This window comes from Hibiscus syriacus, unplaced genomic scaffold, assembly GCF_006381635.1.
Source record: "Hibiscus syriacus cultivar Baekdansim isolate YM2019G1 unplaced genomic scaffold, ASM638163v2 tig00002575_pilon, whole genome shotgun sequence".
Taxonomy (NCBI): Eukaryota; Viridiplantae; Streptophyta; class Magnoliopsida; order Malvales; family Malvaceae; genus Hibiscus; species Hibiscus syriacus.
Genome location: NW_024061936.1, coordinates 29,314 through 53,492, shown reverse-complemented (window position 1 = coordinate 53,492; position 24,179 = coordinate 29,314). Strand labels below are relative to the sequence as shown.

Below are 24,179 nucleotides of genomic sequence, written 5' to 3'. Positions count from 1 at the left end.
TACTCCAAACTTAGCTAAGGAAAACCAAAGGTATTGTAATTGTACTCTAAACTTGGTAGCTAAGGAATCGGATGCGAATGATTCGTGGTTGGTGACAAATACGCGCCCAACCCAAAGTCCGAATTCCAAATCGGCAGTTGAGTTGGAGAGTTTTAGTCAAACACTCAAAAGCCAATACCCGAAACGAATATAGTTACATAATACCACAATCCGACATCCTTCGATCTAAAAGATCCAACGGTTATCGGACGTCAATCGAACTGTATGTTCCCCTGATTTAAGATTTGAGATACGATTATTTTAAAATCTCACAAAGTTTTACCTTTTAGCCGAATCATCAGGTAACCTGATAGGTTCTCACGTCTCCCTTTGCCAATCGATTCCCCTCTGAAGTGCTAGAGAAACTAGCTGCGATGGCCGGCGGTGGTGGCGACGCGCCACTGGCATCCTCCTCCAACGGTGGCGAATTCCTTCTTTCTTTACTCCAAAACCCCAAATCAAATCAACAGCAGCAACAATCTCCATTACTGTCTAGTGTTACTGCCATGCTCATACCGCAACCGCGACAGCAGCAGCAGCCGTTGCCCTTAGATCCGGCCGTTGCAGCAGTTGGGCGTGCACTCCCATTGCCGCCATCTTGGCCGCAAACAAACCCTCTGCCTCTCGCACCTAATTTTCTAGGGTTTCCCCAAAACCCTTGGTCTTCATCGGGAAACCAATTCGTCGGTAACCAAGGAGCTTTGAACGATGACTTGAGAAGGCTAGGTTTTCCAGGTATCAATAATAACAAAAGTCAAGCGATCCAGAACCCGATCCGGCAGCAAAAGCATCAGGAACAAAAGCTACTCTTTGGTTCTTTTCCTAGTGATATTCAAATCCTGAAGAAGCCTGAGAGTTTACTCAATGGGAATTTGCATGAAAAATCGAAGATGGATCTATCGGAACAGCAACCAGTGTCGAAGCTTAATTCCAATCCGAATTTGACTCCATACACCTTTCAACATCAAAATTCTGGTGAAAGAGGAAAGCAACAGCAGAATGTTGGGAATTACAAGCCTCCCTCATCAGGGGAAACTTTAAGAGCGCCTGCAGGGTTTTCAGGGAAGCCTAGAGGAGGAGGGAGCTGGGATTTAAGAAGGAAAAAGCATGTTGAGCACAATGTAGATGAATTAAAAGCTGAATACAGTCTTTTGATTAGTGAGAATGAGATGGGACTTCGTGGACAACTTGATTACCCTGGGCCGCTGGCAGGGAGTAATCTGCGGTCTGTTTCAGCTACCGATATTGAAGACTCTCTTTTGGAATCGCGTAGGGTTGGTTATAGGGATGGGTTTTCAAAGCGTGATAAGTTTAAGAGTGAAGATGGTGGCCAAGTGGACGAAATTGGGGAAAATCTTGTTGAGTCTTTATTGATTGGGGAAGAATCTGATAATAAGAATGATAAGAAGCATCATCGTTATGAGAAGGTAAACTCCCCCTCTAATGTTACTTCTTGAAGTCATCACAATGATTTCTGAAGCATTGAGAGATCAGAGACTTAAAGATTAATGTGTAGTCGTGTAGGCCTGGATTTTAGATTTAGATTCAACAGGCACACTTAATTTTGGTATTATATGCTTAATAGATCACTTGTTTAGTTTGTAATATTAGCTTCCAATGCTTTGCATTTTAAATTCAAATGGTGTCCAAATGGATTCTTGTTTAAATTTGGTATTGACTTGTGATTTTCATATCAGGAATCCAGAATAGATAATAGAGGCCAAAGGTTACTTAGCCAGAGAGTTAGAATGGTGAAAAGGCAGATGGCGTGTCGTGGTGACATTCACCGGCTAAATGCACCTTTGCTTTCTATTTATGAGTCACTTATACCGCCTGAGGAGGAAAGAACTAAGCAGAAACAATTATTGGCATTACTTGAGAAACTAGTTTGCAAAGAATGGCCAAAAGCACAGTTATTTCTTTATGGATCATGTGCCAACTCTTTTGGGGTTTCGAAAAGTGATATTGATGTTTGCCTTGCATTTAATGACGACATTAACGACAAATCTGAAATCTTGTTAAAGTTGGCAGATATTTTGCAGTCAGATAATCTTCAGAATGTGCAGGTTGGTTATATTGTGAATGCCTTTAAAATTTAATGCAATCAACTATAAGTGCAATCTTACCTTGTGTTTTTCCTTTTTAAATTGGTATTAATATAGTTGCCGAGATTTTCAGTATGCTCTATTATTGATCATAATTTGCCAATTTTGCTTTCTTTAACTGATTAGTTTTCTTATTTATTTATTAACAACCGCTACATGTAGCCTTTTCTTTTAAAATAAACTTGGTTATTTTAATACTTTTCTGTTTTTCTAGGTGAATGATAATATAAGTTGAGAATATTGATCTGGATTTGAATCAGTACATGCGCCTAAGAAATACTTAATTTACACCCTTTAAGATTCATTATCTGATTTATATTAGTTTGTGAAGATAGGTTCAGAATTCTATGTTATCTTTGTATTGCATTTTCATTAAACTTCCTTTTGTTGTCCTTTCCTGCTACTATACTTCCGTGAAGTGTATTCACAACTTTTTTTTTGGGATAAATGCTGAATATTCATTATCCAAAGAAACAGGTCTGCTACAGTACAACAATATAAGAATCAAGCAAATGAACTAATGAACCTCAATCTATACAATAATTGAACTATCCCCCAGTCAATACAAAGTGAGAATTTGTCACTACTCATGTTAATGTTTTTACCCAAAAACCTTGTGTTTGTACAGTATTTCAGTATTTCTAATAATATCATCTTCACTTCTTTTTACCTTTTGAAACATTCTAACATTTATTTCTTTCCAAATCAAATAAGTATGAGCATTCCAAGCAATTTTCAATATAATATGAGAAGATTTTCCTTTGAGTCTACACATGCCCACTCTAACTCATACTGCCATGCCATTACCTCTCTGTTAAGATTTCACATCCTAAGTACCTCCTTCCACTCTTCTGTTGTATAACTGCATCCAAAGAAGAGACGGTCCCTGTTTTCATCTTCACAACAACAAAGACTACATAGGGAATCTACTTCCATGAAGTGTGTACAGAACTTTGTTCTTGAAGTGTAGACTAAAACTTACACAGCAAGTAGAGTATAACTTACCGTTTGCCTCCTGTGCAGGCATTGACTCGTGCCAGAGTACCCATAGTAAAGCTTATGGATCCGGCAACTGGAATTTCCTGTGACATATGCATAAACAATGTTTTGGCTGTAGTAAATACTAAGCTTCTACGGGATTATGCAAAGATAGATGCAAGATTACGACAATTGGCATTTGTTGTGAAACATTGGGCCAAGTCCAGAGGAGTGAATGAAACTTATCGAGGAACTTTATCCAGCTATGCGTAAGTAGTTTGCTACTATAATTCTATTCCAACAATCAGAAATGTAATTCTTGTGCAGCATAGTCCGATTGGTGCTTGTTGTTAGGCTGTTTAGCTTGCTTTGGAGTGTAAGCATAGATAAAACTACAAGCTAATGATGGTCAATGTAGTTAGGATTTGTGCATCTAGAAAAGAGTAGGGAAACATTTTTGCTTGTTCTCAAGTTTTGTCTTTAATTAGGATTTTCTTTTCAGGTATGTTTTGATGTGCATTCATTTCTTACAGCAACGTAGACCTGCCATCCTTCCATGCTTGCAGGTGTGTAGGCCTTCTTGCTTCCTATATCTGCTATTTCATATGGCTCTTTTGTGTTATTTCTATGGTGCAAAAACTTATGGAACTTAATAATTTGAATTTTGTTCTACCCTTGCTACTTTATTTTTAGTAGAATAAAAACTTATGGCTCTATTTTCTGCTTTACCATTTTCTTTTTTTTGATAGGAAATAGGCCCTGTTAAAAACCCCATTCTTAGTTATTGTGTTGAAAAAGCACAATAACCAAAGGCAAGGGAAAAGGGTGCCCATAGTTTATTACCAAACATAGGAAATACAACCAGACCGACACACACAAACAAAACCGACTTACAACAACCCTGAAACCCCAAACTCACCAAGCCACAACCTCAGCACTCACTAACCTATTCCAGATTTAGCTAAACAGTCAGCTTCCCCATTAATACATCTGCTAATATGCCTAAGAGAAACACTAAACTGCAACACTGTCTTCTGAATTTCTTTGATCAAGTCAACATAGAGAACCGGGCACAATTCCAGGCTGTTGATCCATTTTAGAGCAAGAAAAGAATCACTTTCCAAGATTAAAAAACCTTTATCCCTCCAAACTGAATCAAAAAATAACTCTAACCCTGCTTTGATCGCAAAAATCTCTGCCTGAATCGGAGGGCACGGGCCTGTTGCTCTCGAAAAGGAAGCCAGCTTCATATTATCAACATCCTTTAAGATTCCTCCTATACCACTTCTTCTCCAATCAAAAGTAACTGCCCCATCAACATTCACCTTAAAGTAACCCGTAGGGGGAGGACTCCACTTCAAATTTTGCAGCCGCACCTTGAAAGGTGAACGATGCACATCCGCTAAAGTTAAATTATTGATATAATGAAAGTGTGGCAGACAACAAGAGTTAGATAATGTAACCAATGGAAAAATCTATCAGAAATAAGTGGAGTTTTAATAAAAAAAAATTCCAATTAGTTAGGTAGTGTTGCAGTCATATGTTATCTGCTTGATTCATGTATGATTGTTGATTATGTTTCCTATGATAAACCTTATGGTTCTTAATTAGCATGTGCTTAGTTTCATGTTGGATCTATCCACAGCCTTTATTCCTTTGCATGAAACACTTAATGTGAAGCTTTGCATTTTCTTTTCTTTTTTACTTGTCAAATCTTTGACTGAATGTTGTTGGGTTAACATTTTTTTTTGCTTTTGCTTATTCTCCTTCAGGGGATGCAGAAAACCTACAATATCACAGTGGATAATATTGAGTGTGCTTACTTTGATAAAGTTGAACAACTTAGCAACTTTGGCTCTCCTAACAAGGAAACTGTTGCTCAACTGGTGTGGGGATTCTTTAACTATTGGGCATATGGTCATGATTATGCAAATTCAGTAATATCTGTTCGCACGGGCTGCATAATCAGGTGAAATACTAATTTTTCTCGACGGTTGTTGAATATGCAAGTGCAAGTAAATTGCATGAATCTAGTTTTCAGTGATAAGCATGGGTATTAGTTGCAGCTTGTTGTGAATGCCCCCCCCCCTCTTTTGCTATATGCCTTTCTATTCCGGTTCTCTTGGGTCTAGAAATTCGACATGATTTTACAATATTTGGACGGGAAGAAATATGTTTCTACTCTTAGAATGGCTTGCAATTTGTAAAAGATCGATGGCTAGTTAAAGTAAATACATTTGTTTTGCCTTAATCAAGGAATAAATAGATGAAAGGGGGGGGGGGAAGAATAGGATAAGATGATGCTTTCATTTTTGGTAGATTTAAATCTCATTTATGACATTTCTTTGTACAGTAAGCAAGATAAAGATTGGACAAGAAGAGTTGGCAATGATCGTCATTTAATCTGCATAGAGGATCCGTTTGAGATTTCTCATGACCTTGGCCGTGTGGTGGACAAGTTCAGCATCAGAGTTCTGAGAGAAGAGTTTGAACGCGCTGCTGATATCATGCAGTATGATCCAAATCCTTGTGTGAAACTCTTTGAGCCTTATGTTCATAGTTAGGAAAAGACCAAAGACCTTGGTGTGTTTAATGTCAGCCAATTTTGCGTTGGGTTTATAGTATGTCTGTATTTAGTGCTTTTGACTTTGTTCATGCCCATAAATGTAAAGAATTATCAGCTTTATCAAACTTTTTTCTTTTGTTTTAGATTTCTAGTTTCTTTATAATCAATTTACGTTACATTTATCAGGTTTATCAAACTTTATATCTCTAACAAGAAGACAGCGTGTCATTGGAAAACATTTACTAACCTTGGAAAAGAGAATAATCCTTACACTATAATCATATTATAATATTGTGGCTGTACTTTTCTCTGTAAATTATTCCAAGTATTTCAGCTGGAACAGCTATGTACGTTTTCGATTTTCTATTTACTCATGATCTGGCCTGGTCGACCCAATCATGATATTGAAGGATGGGACCTTTTCTCGAAAAACAAAATTCTGGATCCCGAGAAGAGTTGAAGATGGAGAGGAGAGTGCAGAGATTTTTGTTTTTTACTTTGCAGGGTGTTCCTGCATAGGAGAGAGGAGTCCGATATCTAGCTTCTACTTTCTAGAATTTTTTTAACTGACCGTCAAATATTATTTAATGTGGGTCTTGAACTTAAAAATTCTTAGACCAAACATCCTAAATGTTTATATATACAGAAAACTTAAAAAAATTTAAAGTCTTTTACAAAAATTGGGCCCTGGATGATTGAACAGCGCGGCCCAAAACCGGCTCTGCAAGACGGCGTATCATATAATCTCAATTATAGAATATTTTCACTCGTCAATGTATGGGATAATAATCCTTACACTATAATCATATTATAATATTGGTTCAAGAAATAATTAAAAAAATATAATGTTTTGATATTTGATTAAATGCTATCGAAATTCTATTTAATTAAAAAAATCAAATTTTATTTATAGTTTTTTTTTAAAAAAATTACTGATCCTGTAAATTGTTGTATTTCAAAACTAAACTGCTAATTTATCCAAATAAAAGTTACGGGGTTCAGAGGCTAATATGACATTTGCCGTGCTCCAAAATAAAGGTATTTTATGTAGCAAATCTTCTATGGTAGTTTTCTTCCATGAGCAAATTTTATTTGAAGCTAAAGCAACAAACTAATGCATTGCATGGTTAATACGTGAACTTCTGTCTCTATATTTATAGTTGCTGTGGCGTGGGATCACTTGTCATCGTCAATCAGTTGGATTGCAGGATTCGTCTTGTTCTCCCTTCCGGTAGTCCAATGAACAGTTCAGTCTCGACATCCGGGCTCGGACTGCTTTCATCATATGGTACATTCTCTTCCTGCTCGTTTGATCCTTTCCATGGCTTCGTTCCACACTGAACGAAAAATTGAAAAGAGAAGGGTAAGTAAGTTGTATATAAGGGATCGATGATACAATGTCAAATCAGGGACAAATTATGGGTTTGATCTCTTTACCATACTCAAGTTTAGTACACACTTCGAAACCACAATTTAACAATCAAAGGGGACCTTGAATACTAATCCAACTTCCTACTTCCTTGCCATGCATATTACTGATAGAAAAGGCTTACCTTTTCACAAAGCTTTTCATTTTCAGCAGTTAGGGCTTTCTCCTGAGTTTTGGCCAAAATAATTGAAGACTGTTGTTAGCAATTAGCAACTCAATCATTCAAGGAAACGACTCAGAATATTGTTCAAACCCAAAGGCTCACCTTTTCTTTCAATTGTTCAATCTGTTGTATGAAAACTTGTGTCTGAAAAGTAGACAATCAGAGTTAATATGTGTTTATTTTCAGTGTATAGAATGTTGAAAAACATATTAATAATCTTCACCAACGTTACTTGGACTCGAGTGTTATATCTTTAGATTTATGTGTACGATACAAGTGTCGAACATGAATACTTTAAAAAATCTGAGTAACATAGCTTTTCATAATCAACCTTTTTCGCTCTGATGATGCTCACGCTCTTTTCTAACTGCTGCTCTATCTGTTGTAGTTCTTGAAGGGTGCATGAACCCAAACCCTCTCCAAGTAGTTTCCTGAGGCATTGCAGAATCAAATTTCAAAATCCTTGTCCACTGTTTCAATGCCATTCCAAATTACTAACAACCAAATGAAATCTTAAACTAGTCCCAATACCTTCTTGAAATTTCAAGATCCTCTATCTTCTTCACTAAGGTTGCTGCTTCACTCTCCATCTGCTGCCATTTCAGTCAACATGCATAGTAAAAAAAAAAACCATGAAACGCATAATACTTGGTATTCATCAGATCATGTCATTTCAGTAGAAACAAAGTTAAAGCGAATCGATTTTCAAAGATGTGCTATAATCTAATTCAATGATGGTGCATGAAATTAAACATCGTAAACACAAAGTGCAGGCAAAAAAGGGTTAGGGCATTCACATTGGTTTCCTAGAGGGTACGTTTTTTCATAGTTCGTAATTAAGGAAAAAACACCTTTATAAGACATGAAACATACAAACAAAAGACATCCTAACCTGCAGGTTTGGGTCAGTCGGCTTGGTTCGATTATTATCCCTTGCATGCCGCATGTAACGTTCTACAGTGGCCTGCATGCTAAACAATGATATCCAATAGCAATACAATCAATGAATGGAAGCTTACACTACAGATATATGTTTATAAAGCATGACCTAAACATTACATTATATTGGCCATCTTTGTCAGAAGGATTTATCTTCTTTTTTCTTTAATAAATCATACCCCCAAAATTTGAATCAAAACAGCAATGAATGTAAGAGACAAAGTTCAACTGTATATAGTTTGGGATGATTGACTGTTGTGTTTTTAATTCTTACTACTATAAATAAAGAAAATAGCAAGAGTAAAATAATACAATGGTACAAGCATATCAAGATATATAACATTATAAATTATTAAAATACCAAATTTTATATAAATATATTACCTTAAAAGCAATAAACAAGAAGGTACTGCGTGAACGTGATGGTGGTTCATATGGTGGACCATTTCCATCTACTACGCTACCAACCATTTATCTGTTTGTGTTTAACATTTGTCTTTAATATATGCAGTAAAATCTGGTATATACGTATTCGATAATAGGATTATAACATCTCAATTTTAATGTTCAATTAAAATAATGATCGGAAGTATTTTTCTTCGATCTTTCGCTGTTTTTATGTTTGTGTATACTCAATAAAACACATGAATTATCCCAAGAGTTGGTGTGTTAGGGTGGGGATGCGACTCCAATGTCATGAATAATCAAGAATCTCTCTAAGATTTCCCAAGAGTTGATGTGTTAGGGTGGGGATGTGACTCCAATGTCATGAATAATCAAGAATCTCTCTAAGATTTCCCAAGGGTTAATATCAGTACATTCACGAAAGGGATTGTACAATACCCTTGATAAAATAATATCAGAAAGTGTACTTTTAAAACCATTATTTTGCAAACCAGTTTTCAAGGATACCGTATAGAAGGAAATAATAGTTTTCTTTTGGGACAAGGTACATGTTACTTAGGTTTCTGCTTTTTCTTAGCCATACTAAGACTGCATAGTTGTACTCACTGAGATACCCAAAGATTTGCTTTTAGATTATAGTATTAGGTCCTTGGAAACCCCATATGAAAACAATGTGGACACAACCTATATCTATTGTATATTCGTCCGAAACATTGAAGGACACTTTAAACAATTTCAAGACAAAAACAAATCAGCTTTACACTAAGATCTTATAGCTTACTAATTGTAGTATGTGTTTAACTGTGCGTACACAAGAGAGTTTATGCTATAATCAAAGAACCCTAGGTTGCAAATACTATATACAAAATATAACCAAAAAGAATGTGAAATTGATAGTAATTAGTTGAAAGTGGCATATGATGACATATGTGAAGATACCTAGAGCTTGTAAATTCAAAGAGTTTGCCCCTGGGAGAGAAAATGATGAGGGCAACTTCAGCATCACAAAGAACTGATAGTTCAAAAGCCTTCTTTAGCAGCCCATTTCGTCGCTTTGAGAATGTGACTTGTCTGCTTGTGGCGTTCTCTATGCGCCTCATTTGAGTCTTTCCCCTCACCATGATCTCCGTAGTACCTTCAATCACAAAAAGATGGAGCTTTCATGTTACAAAGCAGAAACCAAGCACTAACAAAACATGGAATATAACAAACAGACAGTTCCCTAGGAAGCAAATTAAGATTGTAAATGAGCAAGACTTTAAGGTAAAGATGAATCGAAGCAGAGCAAAACCCAGAAACCCTTTTGTTTGTTTGTTTTTTGTTTTGATTTCAGTGATGTGAAGGAGTCAAGAAAACTGAGAAATAATAGGGATCTGTAAGAGAAAACTAAAGGGTAGTGTATTTAGATTGTTTCAATAAAAACAAGACACCAAACAAGATTGAAGAACAAAGTGTCTTACCAAATTGCCAAGCAAAGAACTTGCAGCTTAAAGAAATGGAGGAAACACAGGAGATTTAGACACCTGGGAACAAGTTTTGTAGGGAATCAAATAAACATTTAAATTAGTATGTATTTGTTGTGATATGGTCCCTTCAAAACAAAGGTTCAAACTTCAAAGAAGAACTAGACATGGAAAAGAGATCATCAAACCTAGTCTCACTTACCCCCTAAACACAACCCAGAAAGGAAGAAAATCTGAAGAAGAATAGAATAGCCAGAACACCCAAGATTGGAAGTTCTTATTGTCATTGATTTGCTTGGGCTGTCCCTTTATTATTACTCACCCACTAAAGGTCAAAAAAATAAAAACAAAAAATCTATAAACCCCACAAACATCATCCTTTCCTTCTCTATCCATCCTTTCTCGTTGTTGCTTCAATCCCCCACCCACCAAAGTAAAGGAACATCAAAATTCTCCATATTCAACCCAGGTGTAAAGCAAAGAGCATATATTTGTATTTGAAACCTCATCTTTTTGCTTCTTAATAGTTAATGGTAAACTCACAACACTTATCCAAAGCACTCAACGTAGATGGAAAAGGCAATGAATACTTTACTAAAAACAATACCTAGTGGTTCAAAGAGATATCAACTTGGTGAAAAAGTTTAATTATACTTTAAATGCTTACATGTAAATTTTAGTTCTCAGCCTAAAATAATTTTTTTAGTAAATTTTAGCATAGGAATCTGAATATTTTTATTTTTTTTCTTATTATCTTCTTAAAATATACTCCTACATATGTTTCTTTGAATAATATGGAGATAATTAAAAGATAGTATTGTTCAGAATATATTCTTATATTTTATTTTACTTAAGGTAAAAGAAAAATAAATAAGTAAAGCAACCAGTTTCATTTTGAAGTGAAAAATGGTAAGTGTAGGAGCACGTGACAATGTTAGAAACATGGCAACATTGTCCGTACAATCCCGTACGCAGGAGGCCAATTAGGTTTCGAAAGCTCACTAAGAGATAATAGTCACTTTTTTTGTCCAAAAAAAAAAGCCACTTTAAAAAACGAAATGTTGAGAGTGGGCGTTGGATTTGGTACTCGGCTTATTATGTAATTTAAGTATATAAATTTGTCTAATGTTAACTTACAAACGTTAAAATTATTTAATTAAACTTTTAATTATTTACCATTTAATATATTAATTCATTAATGTTTCAATTAAGGATAATTAAATTTGCATTTTTGATAACGATGATACTAAACATTTTTAAAATTTAAAGACTCAAATTTACCGTTAGCTGCTTTTTTTATTAAGCTAAAGTCGATTACAAAATAGTATATATTCTAAGTACTTTACGTTCAATCAGCCTTGCAGTTTGCAGGTGTTCGAACCCATGATCTTTAAGAATTACAATCATTCATTTTACTACTGAAGTAAGTTAGTTCGTGCACCGTTATATTAATTAACAAAATGTATATTATGGATATTTTATGAGTAAAAATAATGTTTAAAAAAAACTTATATATGGATCAGAGTAATTTTTTGATACACATATTATGTAAATCAAAAGTTATACGAGAGACATATGATCAAGTGATAATGATGTTCATGTTATCTCACATCCTATATTTATCTACAATATAATATCTATCTATTTAATCAAAAAAAAATTATATGGCATGTATATTTGGACCTTAAAATTTAAAATATAACACTTTAAACTCTTAATTTTTTTTGAAGATTTGTTTAGTCGTAAAATTAAGATTATGAATAAGATTTTCGGACTATAACATTACATGATATGTTACTGAGAAAACTATATAACTTGTTTGATTTATTTGACAATAATACAATATAATGATATTAGTTGAAAGAATATAAGATTACCTTAAATCAAATTTATCAAATTCTTCCTATAATATATTTTCTAATAAGTTAAACTTTTAATATTTGTATGTTATCCGTCAATTTGTACAATTCAAATTTTTAACATATTTGTTAGGAAAAATTCAACAAATAATTTATCTTATCATAATAATCATAAAATTAACTTTTATTTAGACATGTAATATCAAAATAATTTCGCAAATTAAACCCTATACATGAAATAAAACATATAATATTAAAATAAATAAAATTATATAAACTAGAATTTATATCATCAGATATTAAAAAATTACTGTTTTCCAATAAATACAAGGCTACCCACTTGTGTGTATATTGGTGGAAATGGAATGGCAAACGGCCAGTTGGCCACTTCATGATTATGTGACTATTATATAGCCTTCATATTTTCGGATCATATAGACAAAAAAAAAGTCCAAATTATAATCATGCTTTCTATTCTCATTGTATATTTTAAAAAAATGTTAAGTCTTTTATTCAAAAATATTAGTTTACTTGTTAATTTTGTCAATAATGTTAACAAGTAAATTAGAAAATATTTTTTGAATAGTTAGATTAAAAATTTTATATACAAAACGAAGGAGTAAATTTCATGAAATAAAAGTAAATAAATTAAATTCTAAATATAGGAACACTATATGAACTTGTAAATTTTAACCAAATAAAAATTTGTCTGAATTAAAAAAAAAGATTTAAAAAAATCTTTTTAACCAATAAAAATATTTTATTTATTTATTTATTTATTCTACATCAGATTGATGGGATCGATGTTGTGCAATTTGAATAATTTCTTAAATATTTTGAATATTTTTTGTATTATAAAAATGCAAGCATCATAATATTTTATAACTCTAAGAAAAAGGAGGTAAAAGTAATTGTGAACCACGCATCGCGTGTGGTTGTAAAAAACAAAGTCTTGTATATATACCATTTATGGGCATTGACTGAGGTTGTCGTTTCCATTACTTGACAAACAAGCCTCATTGGTTGGCAACAAGGAGGGGCCACAAACGCGTGTCAAGCTGCCTGCCTTTCTCTCTTTTCCATATTCCATGTGTGACATCACATTCTGGCCCTTCATCCAACCTCCTTTGTGGTTAAATAAGTCTTATTTTAGTCACAGAGAACCTTAAGGACACCCTAATTTCTAAGAAAGTTCAGAAAATCACATTGTTCTGATGTCTGTTTTTTTTTAAGGATCGGTGGTCCTGTCTTAGATTCCCCACAATTAGGGCTGATAATTATCCATGGGTTAGTGGATTATCCACCCACCCGCCCCGAATAAATGGATGAAAATCCGCTATGAAACGGATGACTGGCGGGTGATGGATGGATCGGGTGATAGGTCGGGTCGGATATGGATGAAATTTTTTTGACCCATCACCCACAGCATCCATCCACCCATTAATATATTCATCCATATATATATATATATTAAAAAAAATAAACGGATGATTGTAAATATTCTTATTCTCTTAATTCTAACTTTTATCCCATTGAAAATATATCTAATTTTTTAATATTGGTTTATCCCTATTGATACTAAGATGGATAGGACTTTTGAGAAGTGATAGTTTGTTGATGAAGATTTGAAGATTATATTTGATGTACAAGACTATACATGATGCATCTATTCACTTGAAAAATGTATCACAAACATAGTGTACAAGACTATATAAATTGTGTTCCATTTTGTTTTTGTTTGAATTTGATGAAAATTTATTGTTCATGTTTTGATTTCTATAAATGTTTGAGTATTAATGTTTGGTTTCTATGAATGATAGAAGAATTTGAGCTTAGGATATAAAAATAGGTTTTGTTCATAGTATCATCCATTTCTCATCCGCTCCACCCGTGGATGATGGATGGAACGGATATGGATGAAATTTTTAGTGGGTGATGGATGGTGTGGATGGAGAATTGGATCGCGGGTGATGGGGGCAGATGAAGCTCCACCCGACCCATCTCCGATCTATTGCCAGCCCTACCCACAATATAGCAAAATCACGCGACATTTAAAGTCATTGGAGAAACCCCAAAATAAGAAAATTACTGTGTTTGATTGAATGCTAAGAAAATATTCTAATCCGGTAAAACTAATTTCATTTTACACTACTGGAAACCAATCTATTGCAGAAGACAACGAGCCATCCATCAAACAATCTCCTGACCAGCTTTTGGGTGAGAACATTGCTATTAGTAAAGTGTTCTTTGTCAAGCAGGAAAGGAAACCATCTTTGTCTGCATCAAACAGGTCGAATAGCCCATGGACCTACATGCATTCATTGGTGCGTATATACGTTCGATCGAATAACAAAATGTTCCAAAAGAAACTTACAGCATAACCAATATTATATACAAGTGTATATTACCTCATCTTCATTCATTTCCGGAATTGTCCGTCTAAGGATGTTTGCCAACTGTTCCAAAAGAAACCAGAAACAAGAGAGTTTTTAAGTTAATGTTCTAAGCATAAAAGGCACAAACGTTGAACAAATGAAAAATGACCAGAGTTTCAAAGAAAGCAAGAAAGAGCCGCATACTTCATACCGTAGTTATCTCCCCTCGCATCACATTCGTCAAACGCTAGTTCGCAGGTTTGCATGAATAGTGGTTGCTTCATAACACGAACCACTCCAAATAAGAACAGCCATGAAGAAAAGAAAATCGTATAGTATGCCTCTAAATATCACCATCTGTACATCCTCTCCTAATGCTTTAGTACAGCAGACCACTAAAAGTTTATCTCTAAAGGCCATAGAGTAGAAAAGTTCGCAATAGTGGCCATGGCTCAGGTAGGAAATAAGAGCGGTATCATTTCCCGTGAACATGTTGCCATGGCCATGGCTCAGGTAACCACACTATAGCATGATGCCAACATGAAGACAAAAATAAACCGGCAGTTGAACTTACCTGCTTAAATGCAATCGATCCATTCTTCTCCACATCAAGGAGCCCAAAAATCTGCATGAGAAAATAATCACGATACAAGACAAAAGAAAAAGTGTCATGAAACTGAGCAAACAAGAAGAAAGTGTTTAGTGTTAACCATGCTCAAACATAACTGACATCTTCAGAAAGATTACAAACCTTTAGTCGTAGAACCCTAAAAAAATCATGAAGTTTAACACAAACATGCAAGAAGAGATGAAACATAAAAACCAATGTTTTTAAAACCGGACCGGACATTGAACCGGTGAAGGTACTGGTTCACTGGTTCAATCGGGTTCAACCGCGGTTGAACCGGATTTTATATAAAATAATATTTTTTTTAATTTTACATAATATTCAAAGTAATATTAAATATATATGTAACAATTTTTTTAAGTTTACAATATTAAAAGGTATAAAAATATCATAAGTCATAACATATATAAATTAAAAACCATAAAATCAAGTGAAACAAAATGTTTCAAATCAACTACAACATAATATTTAAAGTAAAACATATTAAATAATAAATAAAATTATATAACTATAATCAAAAAAATAAAATTGGGGATTAAAAAAAATCATAACAAATGATGTCATTTGGTTTAATTTTTTTATAAAAAAAACAATCTCACATGGCTAAGAAACATAGATGAGCATCCCAAAAGTTTAAAGAGTAAAAATATGAGAACAAGACAATCTCACATGGCTAAGAAACATAGAAGAGCATCCCAACTTACTTCTATAAATAATAGAGGTAATTTGACATTAAAAATCATGGAGCCTTTAGGTGAGCACAGAGCGAACTATTCTTTCGCTTCAATTGAGCTCAAATTTTAGGCTTCAATCGAACTTCTAAATTTTTTTGAGTTCGAGCCTTTTCGAGTTCAAGTTTTAATATTATATTTCAAGTTCGAGTTGAACTTGATAATTTTTAGCTCGTGAGTTTTTGAGTTGAGTTGAACTTACTTTTAAAGTTTTTGAGTTCGAGTCGAGCTCAACAATACTCGAATTTGACTTGGCTCGTTGAACAAACGATTTTTTTAAAAAAAAGAAAAAAAGTTAACCAGCGGTTCAAACCGGTTTTGCCGGTTTTCAGTCGGTTCTACCGGTTTTCAGCCGGTTCATTGGCAGTCCGGTTTTGTGAGGTAACCGGACCGAACAGGCCACCGGTTCACAGTTCAACCGGTTGAACCGGCCGGTCCGGTCCGGTTTTGATAACCATGATAAAAACTACTAAAAAAAGAAGGGAATAAACATCTTTCAGTTTATGAACTAGAGGTGGAGTGGTTCTACAAGTCTAGATCTTCCACTCTAGTTTGGCTGAATAACAAGAAAAGAAGACCATAATACTTTATGAATACCTGGTCTCTGGATTCATCTAAAGAAAGTCCACAGCCTACAAGCTGCAAAAAGATGTAAATTGTTTACCGAGTCACAAAGTAACTGACAAAAAAAGTAGGGTGCAAACAACATCATAGAAACCAATGTAGACATGGTTGAATCAAGTTCGAATACAAATGTATTTTCATGGAAGACAGAATATGAGGTATGTTTCAACCTAGAAGAGTTTCAATGCCCGACTCACCCATTCAATCCTGTCCATTTCAACCATATAACTCCAGGGCCTTTCCTGCAAAATGTAGGTTTAAAACTATTAACACAAACCATAAGATAACAATTGGATTCAATCCTCATTACACACACACAAAACCCACAAAGTTAACTTTTATCGATTTTAAAAGTTCAAAAAAAACCACTGAGAAGCATACACTTGTTGTAGTTCAGCAGCTTTCATTAGGAGCATTATATCCCCATAGGAATGAGATGTTTGTACAACATTGAGAGCACTTGCCATAGCTCGACCAATCTGCAACACGCATATGAACTAATCAATAATAAAATAACCCAAAACTATACTAGAAAAAACATACATTACAGACTACATCAAATCTGTGAATTGAGTTTCAGCTAAGGGTGTGATTGATAAACCATCTTAGACTCCTAGCCATTAAACATTTCTATAGTTTCATTTCCTCAACTCAAGCTTTGAAACAACAATATCAAACAAGTCGAAACACAGATGTCATATAAACTTTTTACCTTTATTTCTTTACCGCATTCTTTCTTGATGCTGGTGAGAATCTGTTGACATATATCACCTAAAATGATAAGAAGAAGAGTTAGTACACAAAGAAAGCAAACAGCAACTTCGTAAGAAGATGATTAAATTTAAGATTGAAGATTATCTGCATTGTTCTAATAATAGTTCCAACAAAGGGCATTGAATCATGGGACTCTGACGCAACAATTGTCGGACTCGAGAATAATTCATAGAAATAAAATATGGGTTCAATATACGATACATGATTACATACAACAATTGTAGCAATCTCCTTTGGAGCTGGTATTCCTTTTCTTCCAATCCACTGATAATAGCTACAAGAAAATATTTAAAAAAGAAGAAGAAGAACTTAACCTATAGTAAAGTAAATAGAGATTTTCCCGCTCGAGAAAACGAAGTATTGCAAGCTTACCCAAATGAGAAAAGAATAAGGCGAGCGCAAAATCCAGTGACCCGCATTATTCTAGACCTCCATTTAGGCATTGGGTTTTGCTTATCCTTCCACCCTTCCAATGCTATCCTCGTAGCAACATAACCGACAGCCAAACACGCCCCAAACAAGACCAAGCTAGCTAACGCAATGGGCAAACACAGTATGATCTTTATTACCTCGTAACCCCCCGAAATAAACGGCGTCCTGTTTCGAAAATGGGTCAAAGGTGGTCGGTGCAGGAACCAACTACTCGGCCGACCCGAGAAAATCGCATGGGTAGAAAAGAAGAAAACACGTGAATTACGTTTTACTTTTTAATTGCCAACTCAGGTTTCCATTAACTCGTTAAATGTTAAGTTACTAAAATGAAACAGATGGATAATATAAGGATTAAACATATTTAATTTTTGAACCGGGGATAAAAGTTGATCAGATAAAAAATAAATAGGATTATTTGTATAGTTTACTTTTATTATTATTATTATAATCATAAAAGTTTATAACAATATTTTAATCATTTTAAACTTTAAACATTGATATTAAATTCTTAGAAATTACTATACTCAAGCAAAAGGTATTCAGAAAAAACAATAAAACAAATCAGTCAAGAAATATCAATACTAAATGTGAATATTTGTACTAAATATAGTCTCTAAAATTTTCGTACACCAGGAAAATATTGATATTTAAGATTGATTATTAGTATTCTTTCTTAGGTATGAATATCTTATAGATAGATTAAATCTCAAATTTAAGTATAGTAGTACCGGGTGAATGAATTGACCTTTTTTTCGATGGTTTTGATGCCACCGACAAAAACAAGAAGAGGAGGTAAAAGTGTTAGATTTGGTTTGAAATTAAGTTAGCAAGTTGGAAATTTCATCTCGGTTGATGGCAAACTTATTGGAAATTTCATCTTGGTTGGTGGCCAAACTTTGAACATGGGAATTTCATATTTGGTGGCTAACTTGTACAAATTAAAAAATTCTTTGGTAGGTGGCCAAACTTTGAACATGGGAATTTCATATTTGGTCCCTAAAATATTAGGTTATTTATAAGTTTAATCCTTAAAACTCAACTATAAATAGGCCTAAATATTTCCATTAGAAATCATCCCAAAAACAAGTTCTCTCTTCCTCTTGTTTTCTTCATTCTCTCACTTTGGGAATTCTAAAGAATTCCATTTGTTATCCTGGTGGTTCCGTTGCTGAAAAGATACAGTTTCTGATATTGAATATTGTTCGTTAGAATTAAAATGTCAAAATACGGATCAGTTAAGACATCAAGCTCTTCATCTGGATCAGTGAGGAGGGTGATGTCAAATGCAAATTTCTCGGTGGAGTTGTTCGATGGATTCAGTCATTTTGGCATGTGGCAAGGCGAGGTGTTAGACGTTTTATTCCAACAAGGTCTAGACATTGCCATTGAGGAAGACAAGCTCGAATATATGGAGGAGAAAGAATGGGGAACAATTAATCGTTTGGCATGCAACACGATTCGATCTTGTCTTTCCAGGGAGCAGAAGTATGGCTATAAGAACGAGACTTCTACAAGTAAGATGTGGAAAACATTGGAGGAAAAATTCCTAAAGAAAAGCTCTTAGAATCGTCTCCACATGAAGTAAAGATTGTTCAGATTTGATTATCAACCAGACATCAGTATGAATGAACACATCACCGCATTCAATGAACTAGTGCAGACTTATTGGGCATGGATGAAACCTTCGAAGATGAAGATTTGGCCTTGATGTTGTTGTCATCTCTTCCAGATGAATTTGAGCACCTTGAGACAACTCTACTTCATGGTAAGGATAATGTTACCCTTAAAGATATATCTGTTGCTTTGTATAGTTATGAGCTCAGGAAGAAAACCAAGAAGGAGAGCAAGTACGAAGCAGCGGAGGCATGGTGGCAAGAGGTCACTCGAAAAGTCAAAAGTCAAAGTGGAGAGGGAGATCAAAGTCGAAGTCCAAACTGGGAAAAGATGAATGTGCATTTTGTCATAAGAAATACCATTGGAAGAAAGATTGCCCGAAGCTGAAGAAGAAAGGAAAAGCTGCTCCAGATGCATGTGTTGCAGAGCATGATGCAAATGACTCTGACATATCATTGGTTGCTTCATCAACAACATTTCATTCAGATGAATGGATATTAGATTCGGGTTGCACCTATCATATGTCCCCCAATCAGGAGTGGTTCTCCGATTTAGTAGAACTAAATGCAGGAGTTGTTTATATGGGCAATGACAATGTCTGTAAAAATGTTGGGATAGGTTCAATTCGATTAAAGAATCAAGATGGATCAACCAGAGTTCTGAAGGATGTCCGATACGTGCCCAGTTTGAAGAAAAATCTCATCTCGTTGGGAGCCTTGGAATCCAAAGGCTCAATAGTCACTATGAGAGATGGAGTTTTAAAAGTCACATATGTCGCACTTGTGATGATGAAGGGCATCAGGAAAAATAATTTGTATTACTACCAAGGTAGTACAATTATTGGAGCAGTTGCAGCAGCTTCCGGAGGTGATGATTTGGACGCAACCCAGTTGTGACATATGCAGTTGGGACATGCTAGAGAGAAATCCTTGCAAACTCTGGCAAAGAAATGATTGTTAAAAGATACAAAGGCTTGTAAAATGAACTTTTGCGAGCATTGTGTTCTGAGAAAGTAGAAGAGAGTGAAGCTTGGCACCACTATACATAATACATAAGGTATTATGGATTATATTCACTCAGATGTATGAGGTCCTTCAAAGACATCGTCTTTGGGAGGAAACCATTATTTTGTAACTTTTGTAGATGATTTTTCCATAAGAGTTTGGGTATATCCGATGAAGACTAAAGATGAAGTGCTTTGAATTTTCCTTAAATGGAAAAATATGATCGAGAACCAGACTGGTAGAAAGATCAAACTATTTCCATACAATGTAACATTACATACAATGTAATATACACATATACATATCTCACACTATTTCCATCACTAACCTTATTCCACTATCCATATTCTTATCATTTATGTCTTATAATCATATACTCGTATGCTTATTCTTTTAAGCCACATATGATTCATTTAACCCAGCAATACACACATCATTATATAATCATATAATGCAATTCATATTACAAAAGCATATACTTTACATGTAAAATATATTTATTGTTATATGTTTGTTAGCCCATGTACATATGTGATAACTGTAGTTATGTGAGTCTATTGAGGTCATAAAGAACCTCGGCAACTGTCCACAGGTCCCGAAGAACCTAGGTAAACTATCCATATGTTCCTTAGAACATAGGTATACTATCCATATGTCTCGAAAGACATAGGTAATTCTGTCTATATGTTCCGTAGAACATAGGTAAACCCTCAACTCTTGGCATGCCAACTATACCCCTAACTCTCATATTACATAACATGGACATTATCATTTATGATAGTTCACATCACTTGTATCATATAAACATGCTCGTTCTCATATAACTTGTATATCATTTCACATATTCACATGCACATTTCACTTTTCATATGATTTCATAATCATACGTCACTTAGCTTATAACACTTCTCTTATTCTCATATGTTTCACATACATCACATATTCATATAGGCTCACGGTTTTATCACCTATCAATAATATATGTTCATATAATTTCCTTTTACCTTATCAGTAAATACTACTTATTTTATCTCACCTTTCCATTTATTTACATAAACCAAATAGCATTTACAAGAACATATCCACTCATATAATCAAGCATACATACATTTCGTGTCATTCATTTCATTCTCTATATCCTTATCACATAGCTTATTTTATTTCTCATTTTCGTATTTACTTATGTTCATATATATATATATATATATATCACATAACATATAGAACAACATGTCAAACATATCACATATACATTTAACCATGTAAATCATGCCACATACCATAACATTTTAAGAGTTGCTTTTTACCATGGTAACTCCGTCACTGGCTCATGACAAGCCAATGTTAGTTCTATAACATAAGCATAAATTAAATTGCACTCACCTTGGCCTCACTAACTTCCAATCCCATTTTATGATTCCTTTCTTTGGATCAAATCTTAACTTGATAGTCATCCAGAAACTTGTTCGTGCTCGATATCTATATAATCATACATTGATATATATCAGTATCTAATTGATATATTCTAATCTATCATTTCTTAGACCAAAAGAAAGGTCTAATTTTATTTTCCCTTGAAGTGCATCGGTACATTCTACAGTGTATCGATGCATTCTTTAACATGTGCATCGATGCACTATCCATGCATCGGTACACAATTCACCTTCGATGTTCAAATCTTAAGGGGTATATCGATGCACTCCTTATGCATCGATACACTAGTGGCATTCGATGTTCATTTATTTGAGAGTGCATCGATACACATTGAAGATGCATCGATGCACATAACCCAGAAATTATATTTTGAGCTTGAAAATTCTTACTTTGTCCTCAAATTCTACTTATTAATCCCTCCTTATACCTTACAACTTATATATACATATGTAAACCTTCTTATAACATTATAACACTTCACTATCCCTCATAATTCACCATAATTCTTGAATCAAAGAATTTCATCAAATTTTCCATGTGTTCTTAATTCAATTATATCACATCTAACTTCTTAATTAGCCCTTTGATAAGTAAATTTTATCCTCAAATTATACAAACTCCTTTTATTTCAAGAATTCACTTAAAAACTCCTTTTACTTAATCTCTCCTAACTCTGTCATCTTTTGATTTTAAGATAACTTAAGTTTTCCTTAAGCTTAGTTATCGTCTAATTATCACAAACTAACCTTGAATTAATCAAGAAATTAACTAACCATGAACTCACCTTTGCTCTTGGCTTCTACGTGAAGGAGAAGAAGAAAGGAAAAGAAGAGAAATCCCTCTTTTTCCACGTAGTTCCCTTATTTTATAAAGGAAAAATAAAAATCTTACTTGTCAAATAACCATTTTATCCCTTATTCCATCAGTTTTTTACTGAACAATAAAATAATCTTTCAAAATCATACTTCAAATTTTCAAAACTTTCATTTTAGTCACTTACTCTTGTTTTGGGATGTTACAAATCTCCCCTCCTTTTAAGAAAATTCGTCCTCAAATTTTCGCTGCACACATTGATAAGTACACTACCTCTACATATCTTCTAATGCTCTTTATCCACATTCATTCCTTTATACATTCATCTACTATCGCTTATCGTATAAACAGTAATCAGTAACCTCAATCCATTTTTGTCTTTTCTCTCCTTCGATTCTACATTTTCCTTTGACCATTTCTAAAATCCATATAATGTTACTCATTACATAAACCATAACATCCATTTTTATCACTCAATATCATAAATCCATCTTTAATTGTCTTATAACAATAACAAAACTCTTATTCCATCATCATTTGACTGAGATCACCACCTTAAACCTTCTTCGTTTGTGATTAAACATATATTTTACGGAATCAAACAATCTTTTCACATTACCCTGCACATTTTTCGTACTTCTATATCAAACTTATCATCTACATTTCCATATAACCTTTATTATATATGATCATTTAAACTCAATCATTTCCATTCTTTATTCCATTATTCCTTTATTCATTCAAAATTGAAATCTCTTTTTACATAAATCATATATTTCTTTTCATGTTCGCTTACTCTTTTCCTATCACTTATACTCATCTCTGATTACCAATCTTTATCACCTTTTCATAACTTTGATAATCAATTTCACTTATACAAACCTCATTCTTTACAATCTCTTATACTTGTATTTTCCTCAATCATACAAATCCTTATCTCCTTTACTACCTTACATTTTCATACTCAGAATACACCACCATATCCAAATCCACACCATATTTGGTTATCATAACCTGACAATTGATAACTATGTAAAAAGGTCACATTTTGGGACATTTTCACTTAAGTTATTGAATATTTAAGAGCTTATTTAGGACCATGTAGTTGCATTTAGAAGCATTTAGTTGTATGTGGTGGAATTCGGTTTGCCGCGACATTTTAATTTTTCATTAGTGCTACCTTATGGGGAAGGTGTTTGTCTAATGATGTGCAAGAATTGAGAGCAAGGAAAAGAGAAAAGAAAATGTTGTGACATAAGAAGACTACTGAGCAGAATGAAAATGCCGAGTTGGATTGGCATTTCGAAAGCGAGCCAAGTGTAAGAAGATATTTTTAGCTAGCTTTCTCCTACTTTCTGTGATCTCTGCCCAAGAAATCTGCCTCAAAGATCCGCCTGGAGGGGTCGGCACTACTATAGCCGATCCTGCTGACCACGTTGCCTGCTCTGCAGATCCTGTCTGTCTTTGGGTGTCTGCAGTGGGATTATACCGGGTACTCAGCCAGCTACTCAGGCTATATCATAGCCTGTCCTGCCCGACTTTCAAGTAACTTAACCATGGTTTTAGGGTTTTATAGGAAAGTTAACACCAAGTCCTAGGATTATTTTTCCCCTATAAATAGAGGATAAAGCCACATTGTTGAATACTTTGGTTCCACCCAGAGAGAAAGTCTCATCTTCCTCCATCAATCCTACTTGTCATGGCATTTCTCCGTGACAAGCTTGAGGGAGTGGCGTTCTAGATATCTGAGAGAAGCTAGTTCGCTAGGGGCAGTTCGTGGTGGCCGAGGGAAGCTCCGACAGTG

General features: G+C 34.3%; 2 protein-coding genes and 1 pseudogene across 5 annotated transcripts; 1 reads left to right on the top strand and 2 right to left on the bottom strand.

Moving 5' to 3' along the window:
- Window positions 1–279: 279 nt before the first annotated feature.
- On the top strand, window positions 280–5,843 carry LOC120147716 (UTP:RNA uridylyltransferase 1-like). Its single transcript, XM_039161029.1, has 6 exons — window positions 280–1,466; window positions 1,737–2,105; window positions 3,168–3,391; window positions 3,625–3,688; window positions 4,895–5,091; window positions 5,476–5,843. Exons 1-6 carry the CDS (start codon window positions 414–416, stop codon window positions 5,684–5,686), a joined length of 2,118 nt encoding a protein of 705 aa, XP_039016960.1. The 5' UTR covers window positions 280–413; the 3' UTR covers window positions 5,687–5,843.
- An 846-nt stretch (window positions 5,844–6,689) lies between these two features.
- On the bottom strand, window positions 6,690–10,387 carry LOC120147727 (MADS-box protein SOC1-like). 4 transcript variants are annotated; one of them, XM_039161036.1, is made up of 9 exons: window positions 10,290–10,387; window positions 10,085–10,147; window positions 9,564–9,759; window positions 8,173–8,251; window positions 7,812–7,873; window positions 7,612–7,711; window positions 7,383–7,424; window positions 7,242–7,283; window positions 6,690–7,025 (listed from the first exon to the last, which is right to left on the bottom strand). In XM_039161036.1, the coding sequence occupies exons 3-9, from the start codon at window positions 9,743–9,745 to the stop codon at window positions 6,882–6,884; spliced, it is 651 nt and encodes a 216-aa protein (XP_039016967.1). In that variant the 5' UTR covers window positions 9,746–9,759; window positions 10,085–10,147; window positions 10,290–10,387; the 3' UTR covers window positions 6,690–6,881. The 4 variants fall into 4 exon arrangements, with proteins under 4 accessions (XP_039016967.1, XP_039016987.1, XP_039016979.1 ...); XM_039161056.1 differs by having other exon boundaries at window positions 7,812–7,870; XM_039161048.1 differs by lacking the exon at window positions 10,085–10,147 and having other exon boundaries at window positions 9,564–9,781; window positions 10,301–10,305.
- A 3,784-nt stretch (window positions 10,388–14,171) lies between these two features.
- LOC120147699 lies at window positions 14,172–23,386 on the bottom strand (annotated as a pseudogene).
- Window positions 23,387–24,179: the final 793 nt, after the last annotated feature.